At 48.9% G+C, this 13197-nt stretch overlaps 1 protein-coding gene across 2 annotated transcripts; it reads left to right on the forward strand.

Moving 5' to 3' along the window:
* Window positions 1–7: 7 nt before the first annotated feature.
* Window positions 8–1686, forward strand: IMMP2L (inner mitochondrial membrane peptidase subunit 2). Of its 2 annotated transcripts, none has more exons than XM_048499965.1 (2): window positions 8–245; window positions 382–1686. In XM_048499965.1, exon 2 carries the CDS (start codon window positions 993–995, stop codon window positions 1512–1514), a length of 522 nt encoding a protein of 173 aa, XP_048355922.1. In that variant the 5' UTR covers window positions 8–245; window positions 382–992; the 3' UTR covers window positions 1515–1686. The 2 variants fall into 2 exon arrangements, with proteins under 2 accessions (XP_048355922.1, XP_048355921.1); XM_048499964.1 differs by having other exon boundaries at window positions 8–230.
* Window positions 1687–13197: the final 11511 nt, after the last annotated feature.

Genomic DNA, 13197 nt, shown 5'->3' on the forward strand with positions numbered 1-13197 from the left:
GAGCGGAGGGGGAGACCGCGCTGACGCGAGTGCGTTCTAAAACGTATAAGGGGCGGGGCCTACCAAGTGCTCCAGGTGACAACTGGTTCTTAAAGGGACCGTTCAGAAGAGACCCGCGTTTGGGGGCGGCTGTGTTCGTAAATATGGACTGACAGGGAGAAAACCCATAAGCTCTTTCTGCCCTCCATTGCCGTGACTGTTGCTTGCAGCTTTTTTGCAATTAATAGCAGGTAGAAATTCAACAGGTGCAGCGCCCCCTCTGTTTGCATTACTGGGAGGCAACTTAAAGAAACCCCCGCAGGCAAGATGGGGGACATTGACGTCCCCCGGGGATTCCGCCTCTGATTTAATAATGATTCCATCTTGTTTTCTGCTTTTTAGCTCCTCCTGGACTTTGAACACTTCGGGGCGGATCTGGTTCTCGTCTGCTGCTCCGTTTTATTGAACCTAGTTTGTGGCCGACCCGAAAGACCAGTGCATGTTGGCGCCTGCGTTTACCTGTTTGTTTATTTAGGATATTTTTTTATGCTGCATGTCCAGTGTTACGTTTTGAGATGTGCATCAATGTCTCAGCGAAGAAAAAGGAAAACAAAAGAAATAAGCCACCGATACAGCCCTCCTCCTGCAGAAAAAAGAAAACCAACAAGCTGCAAGCTTGCAAAGAATTACATCCTACCCCTTAAGGTGTCTCTCTGGGATTCTCTAAACTCTTGCAGTTGGAGTGGATTGATTTTTCCTCTGCTTATTTTTCCTTTAACTGAAGCACAGCTGCACTCAGTAGTCCATCCCCGTGGACCATATTTACTCCATAGCAAACCATTATTATAGCTCCTCTGGGTTCATTTAGAAAGACATTTTCTTCTGTGTACCTGGCAAGTCCCATGAGTAGAGCAGCAACATTTGCTTAGTGGCTTTGAAGCCACATCTGGCCTTTCTGAGCACCATCGCCTAATGTGGCATCTTCCCTGAGTTTCCAGAAAACAGTAGTGATAATGGCACAGATGCAAGGGAGAAGGTATATTAAAGCTTTTTTGAAAGGATTTTTTGTTGCTGTTCCTGTGACAGTAACTTTTCTCGATAGAGTGGCTTGCATAGCAAGAGTGGAAGGTGCTTCAATGCAGCCTTCTTTGAATCCTGGAGACAAGCAAGTATCTGATGTTGTTCTTTTAAACCACTGGAGTATTAGAAATTATGAAGTACAACGTGGAGACATAGTGTCACTCGTGTCTCCGAGAAACCCAAAGCAGAAGATCATTAAACGAGTGATTGCCCTCGAAGGAGACGTTATCAAAACCATCAGCTACAAAACAAAGTATGTAAAAGTGCCTGATGGCCATATGTGGGTCGAAGGTGATCATCGTGGACACAGCTTTGACAGCAATGCTTTTGGCCCGGTCTCCCTTGGACTTCTGCATGCTCGTGCTACCCATATCCTCTGGCCGCCAGAACATTGGCAGAAATTGCCAGCTAAGCTTCCTCCAGAACGCCAGCCTCTTCAAAAGGAGCGAGAATGACCTATAAGTACATGGTGGGAAACGAATGGTCAGTGAAAGGAAAAGGAATTGATTCTAATCAAAGTTCTGTTAACGTATACAAATGTGCTGCTGCACACATTGTATTACTTGTTAGCACAAATATAGATTTTTCTTAACCACATTAAATGGAGCATAACCTGTTTTGAAGCAATTGTGTCTGGATTTGAAGTTGTGATTTGATATAGAAATGCTTGAAATCCTCTGTCTACAATGGTACATCTAGTATATATGAAATATATATTAAAAGAAAGCGGGCAAGGCCCTTGTCTGGCTGTGGTTGTGGCTGGCAGGTTCTCACTCCTGCCACCACAGGAATGTGTCAGCTGCAGGCCTCCCTGAGATGAGCTAAGGAGTGGATACCACAGAGATAGAGACTCTGAGGTAGCCCCGTTCCAAACTTTGGCAAGGGAGCTGTACCTGTGTTCTGCGCCTAGGTTTGTCTTTTCAGGTTTATTGATAATTTTTAAAAGATGTAACCTGTACTGCTCAGACATTACTCCCAGTGTGTGAGCTCTACCCTAATGCCGTCAAAGCTGATAGAACGCAGAGCTGAGACGCTGAGATAACATCTGAGTGGAGATCACCAGCAGCGGAGACCCGGAGGTCCGTGTTCCTAGCGAGAGTCTCCGGCCTGCCCGGTTCCTGGCACCTTATTATTGTTATCCCCCCCATTGCCAGCGGTGTGTAGGAGGGAGGGACGGGGAGTTCCGGGAGAGCGGGGAGGTCGGGAGATCATCATGTGATGCATGATCCTCATCTGGCCTACGTCTTGAGGAGAGGAGCGTAAGCTGCCTGGAGCCTAATCCTCACCTTGAGGGGGCAAGACCATTGTCCCTAAGCGCCCGTGATTGAGCCAGGCAGTTCATGACCCGTGACTCATGGGGGGGATGAGGTAGAGTGGGGGCGTGCGGTCATACCAGCAAGGTACGTAGAGTCCGCTAGGCGTCCCAACGTTCTACCACAGTGCTGCTGGATCAGCAGTGCATTACTACATCTCCTCCTTTTTTTACATTTTAGGAAAAAGTAAATAAGCGCCTAAGGGGCCGACATTTAAAGGGACAGCTTGTCTCCTCCATGCCGTCTCATCAAGCTTTCAAAACTGACCAAGCTGCTTGTGTAACAGTAGAACTTATGCCATACGGGGTAAAGGAAATTCGAGGAGGCTTCTTGCCACATGTTACAGGCAGTATATAGACACGCATTGAATGAAACAAGATCCGGCTAACTTGAAGTACACAGATTAAAACCAATGCAGAGTTTGCAAAATAACAGCACTCAGCCATCCTCCCGGCAGCCAGCTCCAGGAGGGCTGACCTGGCCACAATAGGGCAAAACATCATACTTCAGATTAGATACAACTTCTTGCAGCTCACGACCTTTCATGTGAATCAACTGGGAATTATCAGAAAGATTAAAACAACACATATTATGTACATTCTCACAACCTTGGTGGTGTAACAACAACAAGTAGTAATCAAGCTAGCGCACGCATTGTCTAGGAGATTAAGCTGACGAGAGTTCCTGCTGCTCCGAGGCCAGAGCCACCCAGAGCAATGGAGGTAGAATTGATGGAGCCTTTAAGCGGCACAGAGCCAGCCGAAGCCAATAGTCTTGGTGTTACAGGAAACAAGTCCGGGGGAGGCTCCCACAAAGGGGAAGTTGCGGGGAGACAGGCCCGGCTTCTTGAGAGAGGCTGACCGCTATTGCTTCGACAGGAGGGATCAAAAGGTGAGCTGAGCGGAGGGCGGCCCAGCGCCCGGGTCCTAGAGGGTGGAGCCTGGGAGTAGCCAGAAGGGAGTCCCGGCAGACAGACAGAGCTGAAATGCAGCAATAACAAATAACTTATAACTTCAAAAGAATTAGGGCATGCAATAGAAATTTAAACAACAATAAACATGGCTAAAATCCATACATAGGCTGGATGATGTAAGGAAGGAAGGCAACCCGCGGGCTGCATTAATTGTCCAATGCATGGCTCTTGCTGTTTGACTACCAAAGCTACAGAGCTGATGTATGCGTTAGAGTCCATGGATTTCTCAAGATTTAGGGAGAGCTACTGATAGTCTTTAGCATTGCAGGTTCAGTGATTCTCACCATAGCAAGGTTGTGAGAAGAAAGGCTTGTTCCAACAATATTCCAAGCCGCTGAGAACAGCGGAGAGGTTCCAAGGGTTAATCTATCAGGAATGTCCCTGGCTGCAACTCCCAAGCTTCCCAAGCCAGGGGGGCGGCAGAGAGGAGAGAGAATAGTGATTGTAGATGACAGAGCAGCAACACGCAGCGGACATCAACCTCTGAGCCACAGCGCTGGCCCAGGCTGAGCCATTGCCGTTCCCCCCAGGGGTGGCCCCACGGCCGGGGCTGTGATCCTTGTGGAAGAATGGGGTGTGCTGGCTCCAGAGAGAGATCCCTCCCATCTGTTGGCCCAGGCTGGGGGGCAATCCCGAGACCCTCTCTAGAGCAGAGGCTGGTGCGGGTCGATCACTCCAGGGAGGTCCAGCTCCATCTCGGGATGGGGCTGAGGGTCTGGCATGGCGCAGCTGGGACTCCCTGTATGGAAGATAGAAAAAAGACAAGCAACAGCTTCCCCTACAAGGGTTTTGGCGTGCTGGCTAGCGAGTTGATGCCTTATAGATGACAATGGAAGGCTCCGAGGCAGCCCTGAGGGGCGGCAATTTTTTGATAGAGAATAGGAGAAGAGTACTTTGGATATGAGTCTGCTAGAGAAGAGGATGAGACCTTGATTACTTGGGTCAATAGGGGGGGGAATCTATACCTCCCCTCTCTTACGCTTGTTTTGGCCAAGCTGCTAGGCTTGGTATGCAGTTTGGCCCATTCCTCGGCCAACGCATCACTTGCAACATTCAAAGGCGTTAAGAGATACAAGGCAGGGAATTGTCCGGCTAAGGCTTAGGGAGAAGGGAAAGGTCATATCCAGGTCGGGATGTTTGTTTTGTAAAACGATCCCAATCACCGTCCCTAAGGTGTGGGCTTTTTTGCAAAGTAACTTGAACAATTCACAATTCATAGTCATATCGTGAATGCATAGCATCTATAGGAAAGATACAGAGAAGATGCAAAGAAAAACAGTTCCTAGAGCTTTCTGAGGGACTTGATCACAGGAGCAAATTGAGAGGGGTTTGCAAAAAACCCTTTATCAGATCCCTAGATCTGAGGTAAAAGGCGTCAGCCCATTAGAAAGAGGGAGGGTGTGCAGAAAGGAAGGCAGGGGGAAGGGTTTTGATCAAGCCGCCTCTACCTTCCCCTCCCGTGAAGGGACTTTGGCCGGGTTTGAGCTCAAGCTTCCTACCTCACAGGCGGAGGCTGTGTAAGATAGGTGTGGCCTGAGAGACCCCCCCCTGGCACTGTGACTAGCCAGGGAGCTCAGCAGAAAATGTGGGAGCATGAAAATGATTTTGGCTTCATATAAACTTGCTTGCGTACCAATGTGGCAGTGTAGGCTCAGATGGACCAGAAGGAGAAAGGAGGTTCTCAAGGGAGAGGTTTGAAGAAAAGTTTTGAAGGTTTAAGAAAACTAAGATGGAGGCCCGGCTTGAAGCAAGGTCCTTATCGTGGTATCCTGGGGAACCTGCGACGAAGCTGTGTCCCGTTTAAAAGTGAGGATGCTGTAATGAAGCTGAAACCTTTCAAGGACATTGGCACACATAATCAGAAGGGAGAAAAACTTTAATTGAAGCACAAGACAGTAGCTTGGAAGCAATGGAAAAATCCCCCCCTATGAGGGGGGAAAAACTTTGGGGTCTCTTTGGAAGAGGGGCAAGACATACAAGAACATAAGCACATGGAGGCATACAGAGCACATATAAAGTAACAAGGAGGATTACAACAACTCTGATTTGAGATCTTGCTCTCCTCACGACAAAGGGTACTGGAGCTGATTTTGCTGCCACTGGGAGCTTTGAGCTTTAGAGGGGCTTTGCACAGGCACAGAGGCTATGATTTGGTTTGAACCTTACAGCTAAGGGGAGAGGCCAAGGGGCTTCTTCTTCATGAAGGACTTTTGGCTTAAGGCCATTGTGTGAGCATCTTCCCTTTTCCATGCCTCATTGTCCTGTGGATTGGCTATGGGGCATTCTGAGGAGGGTTCAAAGCGGCAGTCCTCTTCCGTCAGCATTTCTTTCTGTTGCAATTCAGTGACTGTGGACTCTGCAGAGATTTTTGAAATCATTGCTGCCATTCTGGGGCACTGGCGGAGGTGCATGCGGACTTTGGAAGCAGAAGGGGCCAGCAGAGCAGGAAGTATAGACGAGAGGGGAGGCGAGCAACGAGATTTAGATTAGCTGAACTTAGATTAGACTCAAGTGGGGAGCATAGAGGCAGGGTGTTCCAGGTGAACTTGGCAGTTTCTGCGGGATGTTTCTGTCCATACTTGGATGTGGATGGCTCCCTGTGGTGCATGGGCCTATGACCCCTGGGATGATGAACAAACTCTGTTCAGCTGGGCGGAAGCTTTTGGCAAGAACCAGCCTAATGGTTCCCTCCGTGGGGATGGGATCACTATACTGAGCTGGAGCAGTGAAGATCTCATGGGGAGCTCCGGGAAGGGTTTGAGGTGCGGATCTTGGTTCCCGGGCTGGGGAGATGCCCGCTGGCCTCCCCAGTGGGCATTACTGGGGAGCGCCTCGGCCCCTAGACTTTCCTGGGGGTCTTCAGCCCTCTGGGGAGAGACCCTCCCTCCGCCAGGGTTGTAGAGCTCCCGCCGAGCAGCCTACCACCGATTCCTCGAATGTCCTGGCTTGCCGCCAGATTGAAACACTTCGTTCTCGGGGGCTGCCCTCATGGCAGCGAGAGGCGCAAGCGACTAGAAGGTTGGCTTGATGGGCTTAAAGACCCGATATCCTACAAGCGAAGTTTTGAGCATGTCGGCCAGCTTCGGGGTTCCTTCCTAGGCTCCGTGGACGCTTTGGCGGCACTCCGTGCGGAGGCTGCTCTCCTTGGCAAAGGCGCTTTAAGCGAGTTCACTTCCTGGGCCTCCTCGTTGTCAACCTGCCCCTTTGAGGGGCCTCCTGGAGCCTGTTCACAAACTTCGGCATAGGGCTCCTGGGGTTTTTGCCGATGGTGCGGAGAAACTCTGGGCTGGCTGGCCGCATTGGGGACTTTGATAAATGCCTTCTAGGCGCACCCAGAGGCCACCGTAAGGGCGGCCTCAGGCAGTACAAGCTGATCGTTAGTTGGCGTAAGCATCGAACCGCAGTTGAGCGGTTGTAGGCGCCGAGGCTGCTGCCCTGCTAAGGCATTGCCATGAACCGCCTTTCCCAGATCACAAATTGTGCAGGCTCAGGAGCATGGAAGGTGGTCTTCCAGTCGTCCGGAACCATTAGGTGACTCCTCACTGCCTCGGCATGTTTCTACATAGGGCTGGTGACTTCCATCGCCCCGCGACCGCTATGATTCGTGAGGATATTGGTAGCCTGGCGCGCTGTACCACAACCCGCTTAACTATGCCATCCTCCCCACGGTATCGCGGAAGTGGACGGCACAATGTAAGGATATACCGGTATCGCTTCTTCCGCCAGGTTTTTTTTCTTCTGCAGATCGGCTAATACGCTTCTGCGAGAGTTTTGAAACCCGGCTGATTATGTGGCGCTTGACGGATGCATACTTCGGAAAATGAAGGCGATAGCAGAGGGGCTGGCTAGTCGCTGAGAGTTTGAATTGGGTGAGGGAGCCGATGGGCAGAAGGAGGACAGGCGCCCTAAATTTAGTGGATAGGAGAAATTCGCTGGAAATTGGAAGGTGAAAGATCGGAAGGAGGGCTGCCTACAGCAAGGGAGCCATAGGTCTGCAGGCTGATGGCGGCAAACATTGTCTCCATCGCCAGTAGCAGCGACATCGTGGGCGCTGCTGAGGCTCCCAGCAAGAGCGCCTCGGCGTTTTCCCAGTCCTTAAGATTCAATGTCCCCCCCTGGCACCATGGACACTGAGCTTCAATCTCCTCAACCAATGGCGAGTCTCTTCTTTACGGGGACTCCCGCCGTGATTGCTAACGCTTTCAGTTCGTCAACTGCTTGTCATAAGCTCCTGCTTTTGCAAGCTCCCCATACCACCGGTGTCTGGCCGGACGAGAGTGTCCTAGGACGCGAAGCCCTGGATGCGCCGATCCAGAGGACAGGCGATAACGGAACGGTGGTCCCTGGATGCGCTCATCCAGCGGACTTCGGTATCGCTGCCCTTCCCCAGGCCGGTATCGAGCAGGGTGGAGGTTCGAGATTCCCGGTTTCGCACCAGCTTGTAGTCGGTAATCTACCGTCAGCGAAGAAATCCAGACGACACGAGATAACATCTGCGGAGATCGCCAGCAGCGAGACCGAGGTCCGTGTTCCCAGCGAAGTTCTGGCCTGCCGGTTCCTGGCACCTTTATTGTTATCCTATTAGCGGTAGGGAGGGAGGACCGGGGAGTTCCGGAGAGCTGGAGGTCGAGATCATCATGTGATGCATGATCTCATCTGGCTACGTGCGGAGAGGAGCGTAAGCGTCTGAGCCTAATCCTCACCTGGGGGCAAGACCATTGTCCCTGCGCCCGGTGATTGAGCCAGGCAGTTCATGACCCGACTCATGGGGATGAGAGGGGGGGCGCGGTGCTTACTCAGCAAGGTCAGAGGGTCCGCTTGGTCTCCAACGCTCAATGCAGTGCTGCTGGATCAGCAGTGCATTACTACACCAGTGTATGGGAACTTTATGATTCCCAGAGGGTAGCTATGTTGATCTGCAATAGAAGAGTCCACTAGTACCTTAGAGGGATATATGTTTTTGAGAGTCAAAGCTCTTGTTCAGCCCAATCCAGTAGCACAACTGCTGTGCCACCCCCAGAAGGCTTTCAGGCAGCATGGGGAGGCAAAAAAAAGCAAAAAACTTTCTCGGCTGCCCAAAAGCCCTCCATGGGGCTAAATCAAGGGTGTCCAACTCTGGCACTTCAGATGTTCATGAACTACAATTCCCATGGACTACAGTTCCCAATTGGCCATGCCAGCAGGGGCTGATGGGAATTTTAGTCCATGAACATCTGAAGTGCCAGAATTGGACACTTCTGGGCTAAATGGACTTATGCCATCCCGAGAATGCCCCGTCACCCACCCACCCTGTGCTGGTGTCCCAGCAGATGCCAACGCAGCTTGGAATGCCAGCCTTTCTTCTGGGTCAGGTGCCGCCAAGGTCCATGGCGCCCACCTGCCTTCCGGTTAGCCCAAACGTGCCTATGGGGTGGGCAAAAGCACCAGTGCAAGTTGGCACTGGCTCCATTGAACCATTCCCCCATCCCTTTGGATTGACTGTTGGTCAAATACCTTCATCAGATGGAGGGAACTTTGACTCTTGAAAGTTTATATGCTGAAAATTCTGTTCATCTCTAAGGTGCTGCTGGACTCAAACATATAATCCAGTCCTTAGCAGGACATCCCTAAGCTTTCCATCTGGCTAGTAAAGGGGCACAGGAGGGCAACTTTGAACCACTGATCTGTTTTATATTTTGTAATCCACCTTGAGTCTCAATGAGGAAGGCAGGCTATAAATATATGAATAAATAAATGTTTGGGCTCAAACTTAGGACTTTCTACATATGAAGCATATGCTCTGCCTATTCAGTCCCTATGCCACATTTATTTATTTGTACTCTGCCCTTTCCCATCAAAGCTATGCTCAGGGCAGCTATCAACATATAAATACAACAAGAGCCAGCATGATGTCGTGGTTAAGAACAGGTGGACTCTAATCTGGAGAACTGGGTTTGAGTTCCCATTGCAGACCATCTGGTGAACTAGATTTGTTTTCCTGCTCCTATACGTGAAGCCTACTGGGCAGTGGCGTAGTGCCCATGGGGCGGGGGGCAACGCCCTGGGTGAAGCAGCGGCAGAGGCGTGGCCAGCAATTGAGGGGGCGTGGCGGGGGGTGTTCCGGGGGGGCGATGCTGTGGCAGGGGCATGCACCCAAGCACAGTTTCCCCTCACTCTGCCTCTGCTACTGGGTGACCTTTGGCTAGTCACAGTTCTTTGTGAACTCTCAGCCCCCGCCTACCTCATAAGATATCTTTTGTGGGGAGAGGAAGAGAAAGGATTTTTGTAAGCCACTTTGAGTCTCCTTGCAGGAAAGAAAGGTGGGATATAAATCCAACCTATTCTTCTTGAAGGCTCAGGCCTTCTCTTTGACGGTTCCCCACTAGTGAATCAGCAGCTAGTTCTCTGGAAGTTTGTCATGCAGAATTTTTGAATTCTTGACAGCCAGCTGGCTGCCAAGCTGCAGGGAAGTTTTAGTTCCCACTTTCAATTTCATACTTTTGCACAATAAGCCATTTCTCCTGAAGTAACGCATTTGACAGGGTTAGACCCTGAGCATAGATTCTGCTGTGCTTTTTTGTTGTTGTTGATGATGGCTTAAAAATATGGTGTTTGGTTCCCTCCCCCGCCACAACCCAGACTGGGTATGTATGAAAAATGACAGGTCTATTTCAATAATACTTTTCTTCCTATGCTAAAAAAGATTCCATCTTTTCTTGTAAGGCTGTAGGCTGCAAAGCTTCATTAGCTACCAAGCTGGGGACCTATTTTTCTAACTAATGATATTTTCCTCGGTTTTCATTTTTTCCCTGCAAAAGAAATGACCTGCAAAAGATTGAGGCAGAGAATACTAAAGAGACCAAGTTATGTGGACAGCTGCTCTGTTGGGTAAGTCACACTAGTTGGCTACAACGAGGATATGGCAGCAACTGCTCTGGCAAGAGTAAGGGCAAAGATGGAGACTGTAACGGCATGAACACCACTGCAACCGTCACAAGGAATAGATTTTTTTCATACCATTGAGTTCCCTGAGCAGTAAGACATTCCTGAAGCAGTGTAGTTACCCAAATGGCCAACCCTGAACCTCAGCTATAGCATTGTTCTCCGGAACACTCACATACATACGAGTGTCCAGGGATAATTATTATTGGGAGCTTCTGTCCTGATCTGGATAATTCAGGCTAGCATGATCTCCTCAGATCTTGGAAGCTAAGAAGGGTCAGCCTTGGTAATTATTGGGAATGGATTGCTATGCAGTGTCGGGCAACGGCAAACTATACCTCTGAATGTCTCTTGCCTTGAAAACCCCACCAAAGTTTGCTTTAAGTCAGATGTGACTTGAAAAAAAGCACATGTGTACATCCAGAGAATGATTGTCTGTCTGTCTGTCTGCCTGTCTGCCTGCCTGTCTGTCTGTCTGTCTGTCTGTCTGTCTGTCTGTCTGTCTGTCTGTCTATTTATTATTAGATTTTATAGACTGCCCAATTCCCGAAGGGAACAAAATACAAGTTATAAACACTGAATTTTAAAATCCCTTAAAAACACAATAGCAGCATTATCATAAAACCCATATTAATCAATGGCGTCTGATCCTAAGGCCGGGAGAGGACCAGCAATGCCAAAAATAAAGATATAATACAGGGCAGTGCCAGAGATGGTACAAAGTCTAGTGGGGGGCATCAAAAGGGGGCAGGCAATCTGCGGCCAGCCTCCTCAAAAGCCCGGTGGAACAACTCAGTTTTGCAGGCCCTGCAGAACTCACCAAGTCCTTCCACTTGGACCTTCCACTGCAGAAATGAACAAGTGATAGGTTTGATGCTGGATGTTTCTTGAGCAAAATAATAGAACAGGGAATTCGCAAGCAGTATCAGATGAGAAGAGGGTGCACACGCACACAGATGCCCTCAATAACAAAGCTATGAATTCCAACTTCTACTAAATTCCATCCTGAGCAAAGTGTACTGTCGTATGGAGAGGGGTGGGGGGAAGTAAACCAGGTAGTTTTGTTGGAAGAAAGGAAAAAACACCAGTGGAGCAAAATAGCTGCCAGAGCACAGTCCTCAGGGCACCTGCATTTGGTTGCAAGGGCAGTGCAGCTTCCCAAACAATCCATCAATCAATCTTTATTACAATCATAGCCCACATATATTCCCACTGCATGCTTCCACACAGAACCTGGCTTCTCTATACTAAACATGTTAGGATAGTGGGAGAAAAGGATGTTCCTCAAACCAGATTGGGTTGGAACCAAAAGTTTAAAACCTCCTAGGTAAATGGAGGGAATTACAGGTGGGAGAAGTATAACCTCAAAGGAGGGGGATAACGGGGGTGCCAATGCCTCTTGGATATGGTTGATAGCCCAAATAGAATAACAGAGTGAGTTATGTTGTCGCCATTTGTGAAGATCATATTCCTGGGAACAAACATGACAAAGGGAGTAAAAATAGCAACCTGAGAGATGAATGTGCTTACATGTCCCTCTGAAATCTCCAGCAGATCTTGTTGTGTTTGTGCAATGCAAGAATCCATCAACTAAGATACTGCTGTTACCTTACATGACAGGATGGGGTAGATTGGTGCATCCTTTCCCAGGCAAATTGTCAATCACTTTCCTTCCTCCCTTTCATAGCAGAGGAAATGCTTCAAAATATTGACATCCCGCTTTGCTTCCCAAATTAGATCGCTACAAAAATTTCTATATCACAGAACCTGGGAAGACTCAAGAAAAATAGAAAAGAATGCATGGCTATAGAGAGGCCCTAGCTACATTTGAGAATACTGATCTGAAGTTCAACTCCCTTTGCATGATAGGGAGAAAGCCAGGACTATTTCAACCATGGTCAGGTTCTGAAACCAGGATTTGCCTCACAATTATTCAACTCTGATTTGCCTCAAGAAATGTCATTGCTTTCTCCGCCTGACTCCCCTTCAGCAACCCTCCTAGTGGAAGACACGAATCTGCCTTATATTGATTCCGACCACTGGTCTAGTGAGGTCACTGTGGACAACTCTGAAGAAGAAGAAGAGTTAGATTTACATCCCCCCCCCTTCTCTCCTATAGGAGACTCAAAGGGGCTTACAAACACCTTACCCTTCCCCCCTCACAACAAACACCCTGTGAAGTAGGTGGGACTGAGAGTGCTCAGAAGAACTACGACTAGCCCAAGGTCACCCAGCTGGCGTGTGTTGCACAGGCTAATCTGAATTCCCCATATAAGCTTCCACAGCTCAGGTGGCAGAGCGGGGAATCAAACCCGGTTCCTCCAGATTAGAGTACACCTGATCTTAACCACTACACCATCGCTCTCCAGAGTCTGAGGTGGGCGTTTTTCATATCACCTGCTATCTGAACCTTCTAACTGGAGATCTGAGGATTGAACTTAGGTCCTTCTGCATAAAAAGCAGATGCTCTAACACTGTGCCATGCCCTCTACCAAATCAAGTATCCCTGGCCTGCATTATGAGAAAGTCTACCTCTGTACATCATGGAAAAAGTTAAGGCTGTTAGCCCTGACCTCAGTAACCCAAGCTAACCTGATCTCATCAGATCTCAGAAGCTAATGTTATTTATTTATTGTATTGTATTAAATTTGTTACCCCACCCTTTCCCAGCCAAAGGCTGGTCTCAGGGTGGCTCACATAAATATTTAAACAACATAAATCAAATTCAGATATAATCAACAATTATATAAAACAATAAGATCACAATAAACATTAAGAACACTACCACAAATTTAAACTATGATGGCGATTAAGAATGAAGATTCCATTTGGGTACCCATCAAGGGTGCTGCTGTAGCCTAAAAAATTCTACCCATCCCCCAAAATGTTTTTCTACAGCAGTTGTGGGGGGATGGGGGATAGTACCGGGAG

This window comes from Sphaerodactylus townsendi, linkage group LG06 (genome assembly GCF_021028975.2).
Source record: "Sphaerodactylus townsendi isolate TG3544 linkage group LG06, MPM_Stown_v2.3, whole genome shotgun sequence".
In the NCBI taxonomy this organism is placed as follows: domain Eukaryota; kingdom Metazoa; phylum Chordata; class Lepidosauria; order Squamata; family Sphaerodactylidae; genus Sphaerodactylus; species Sphaerodactylus townsendi.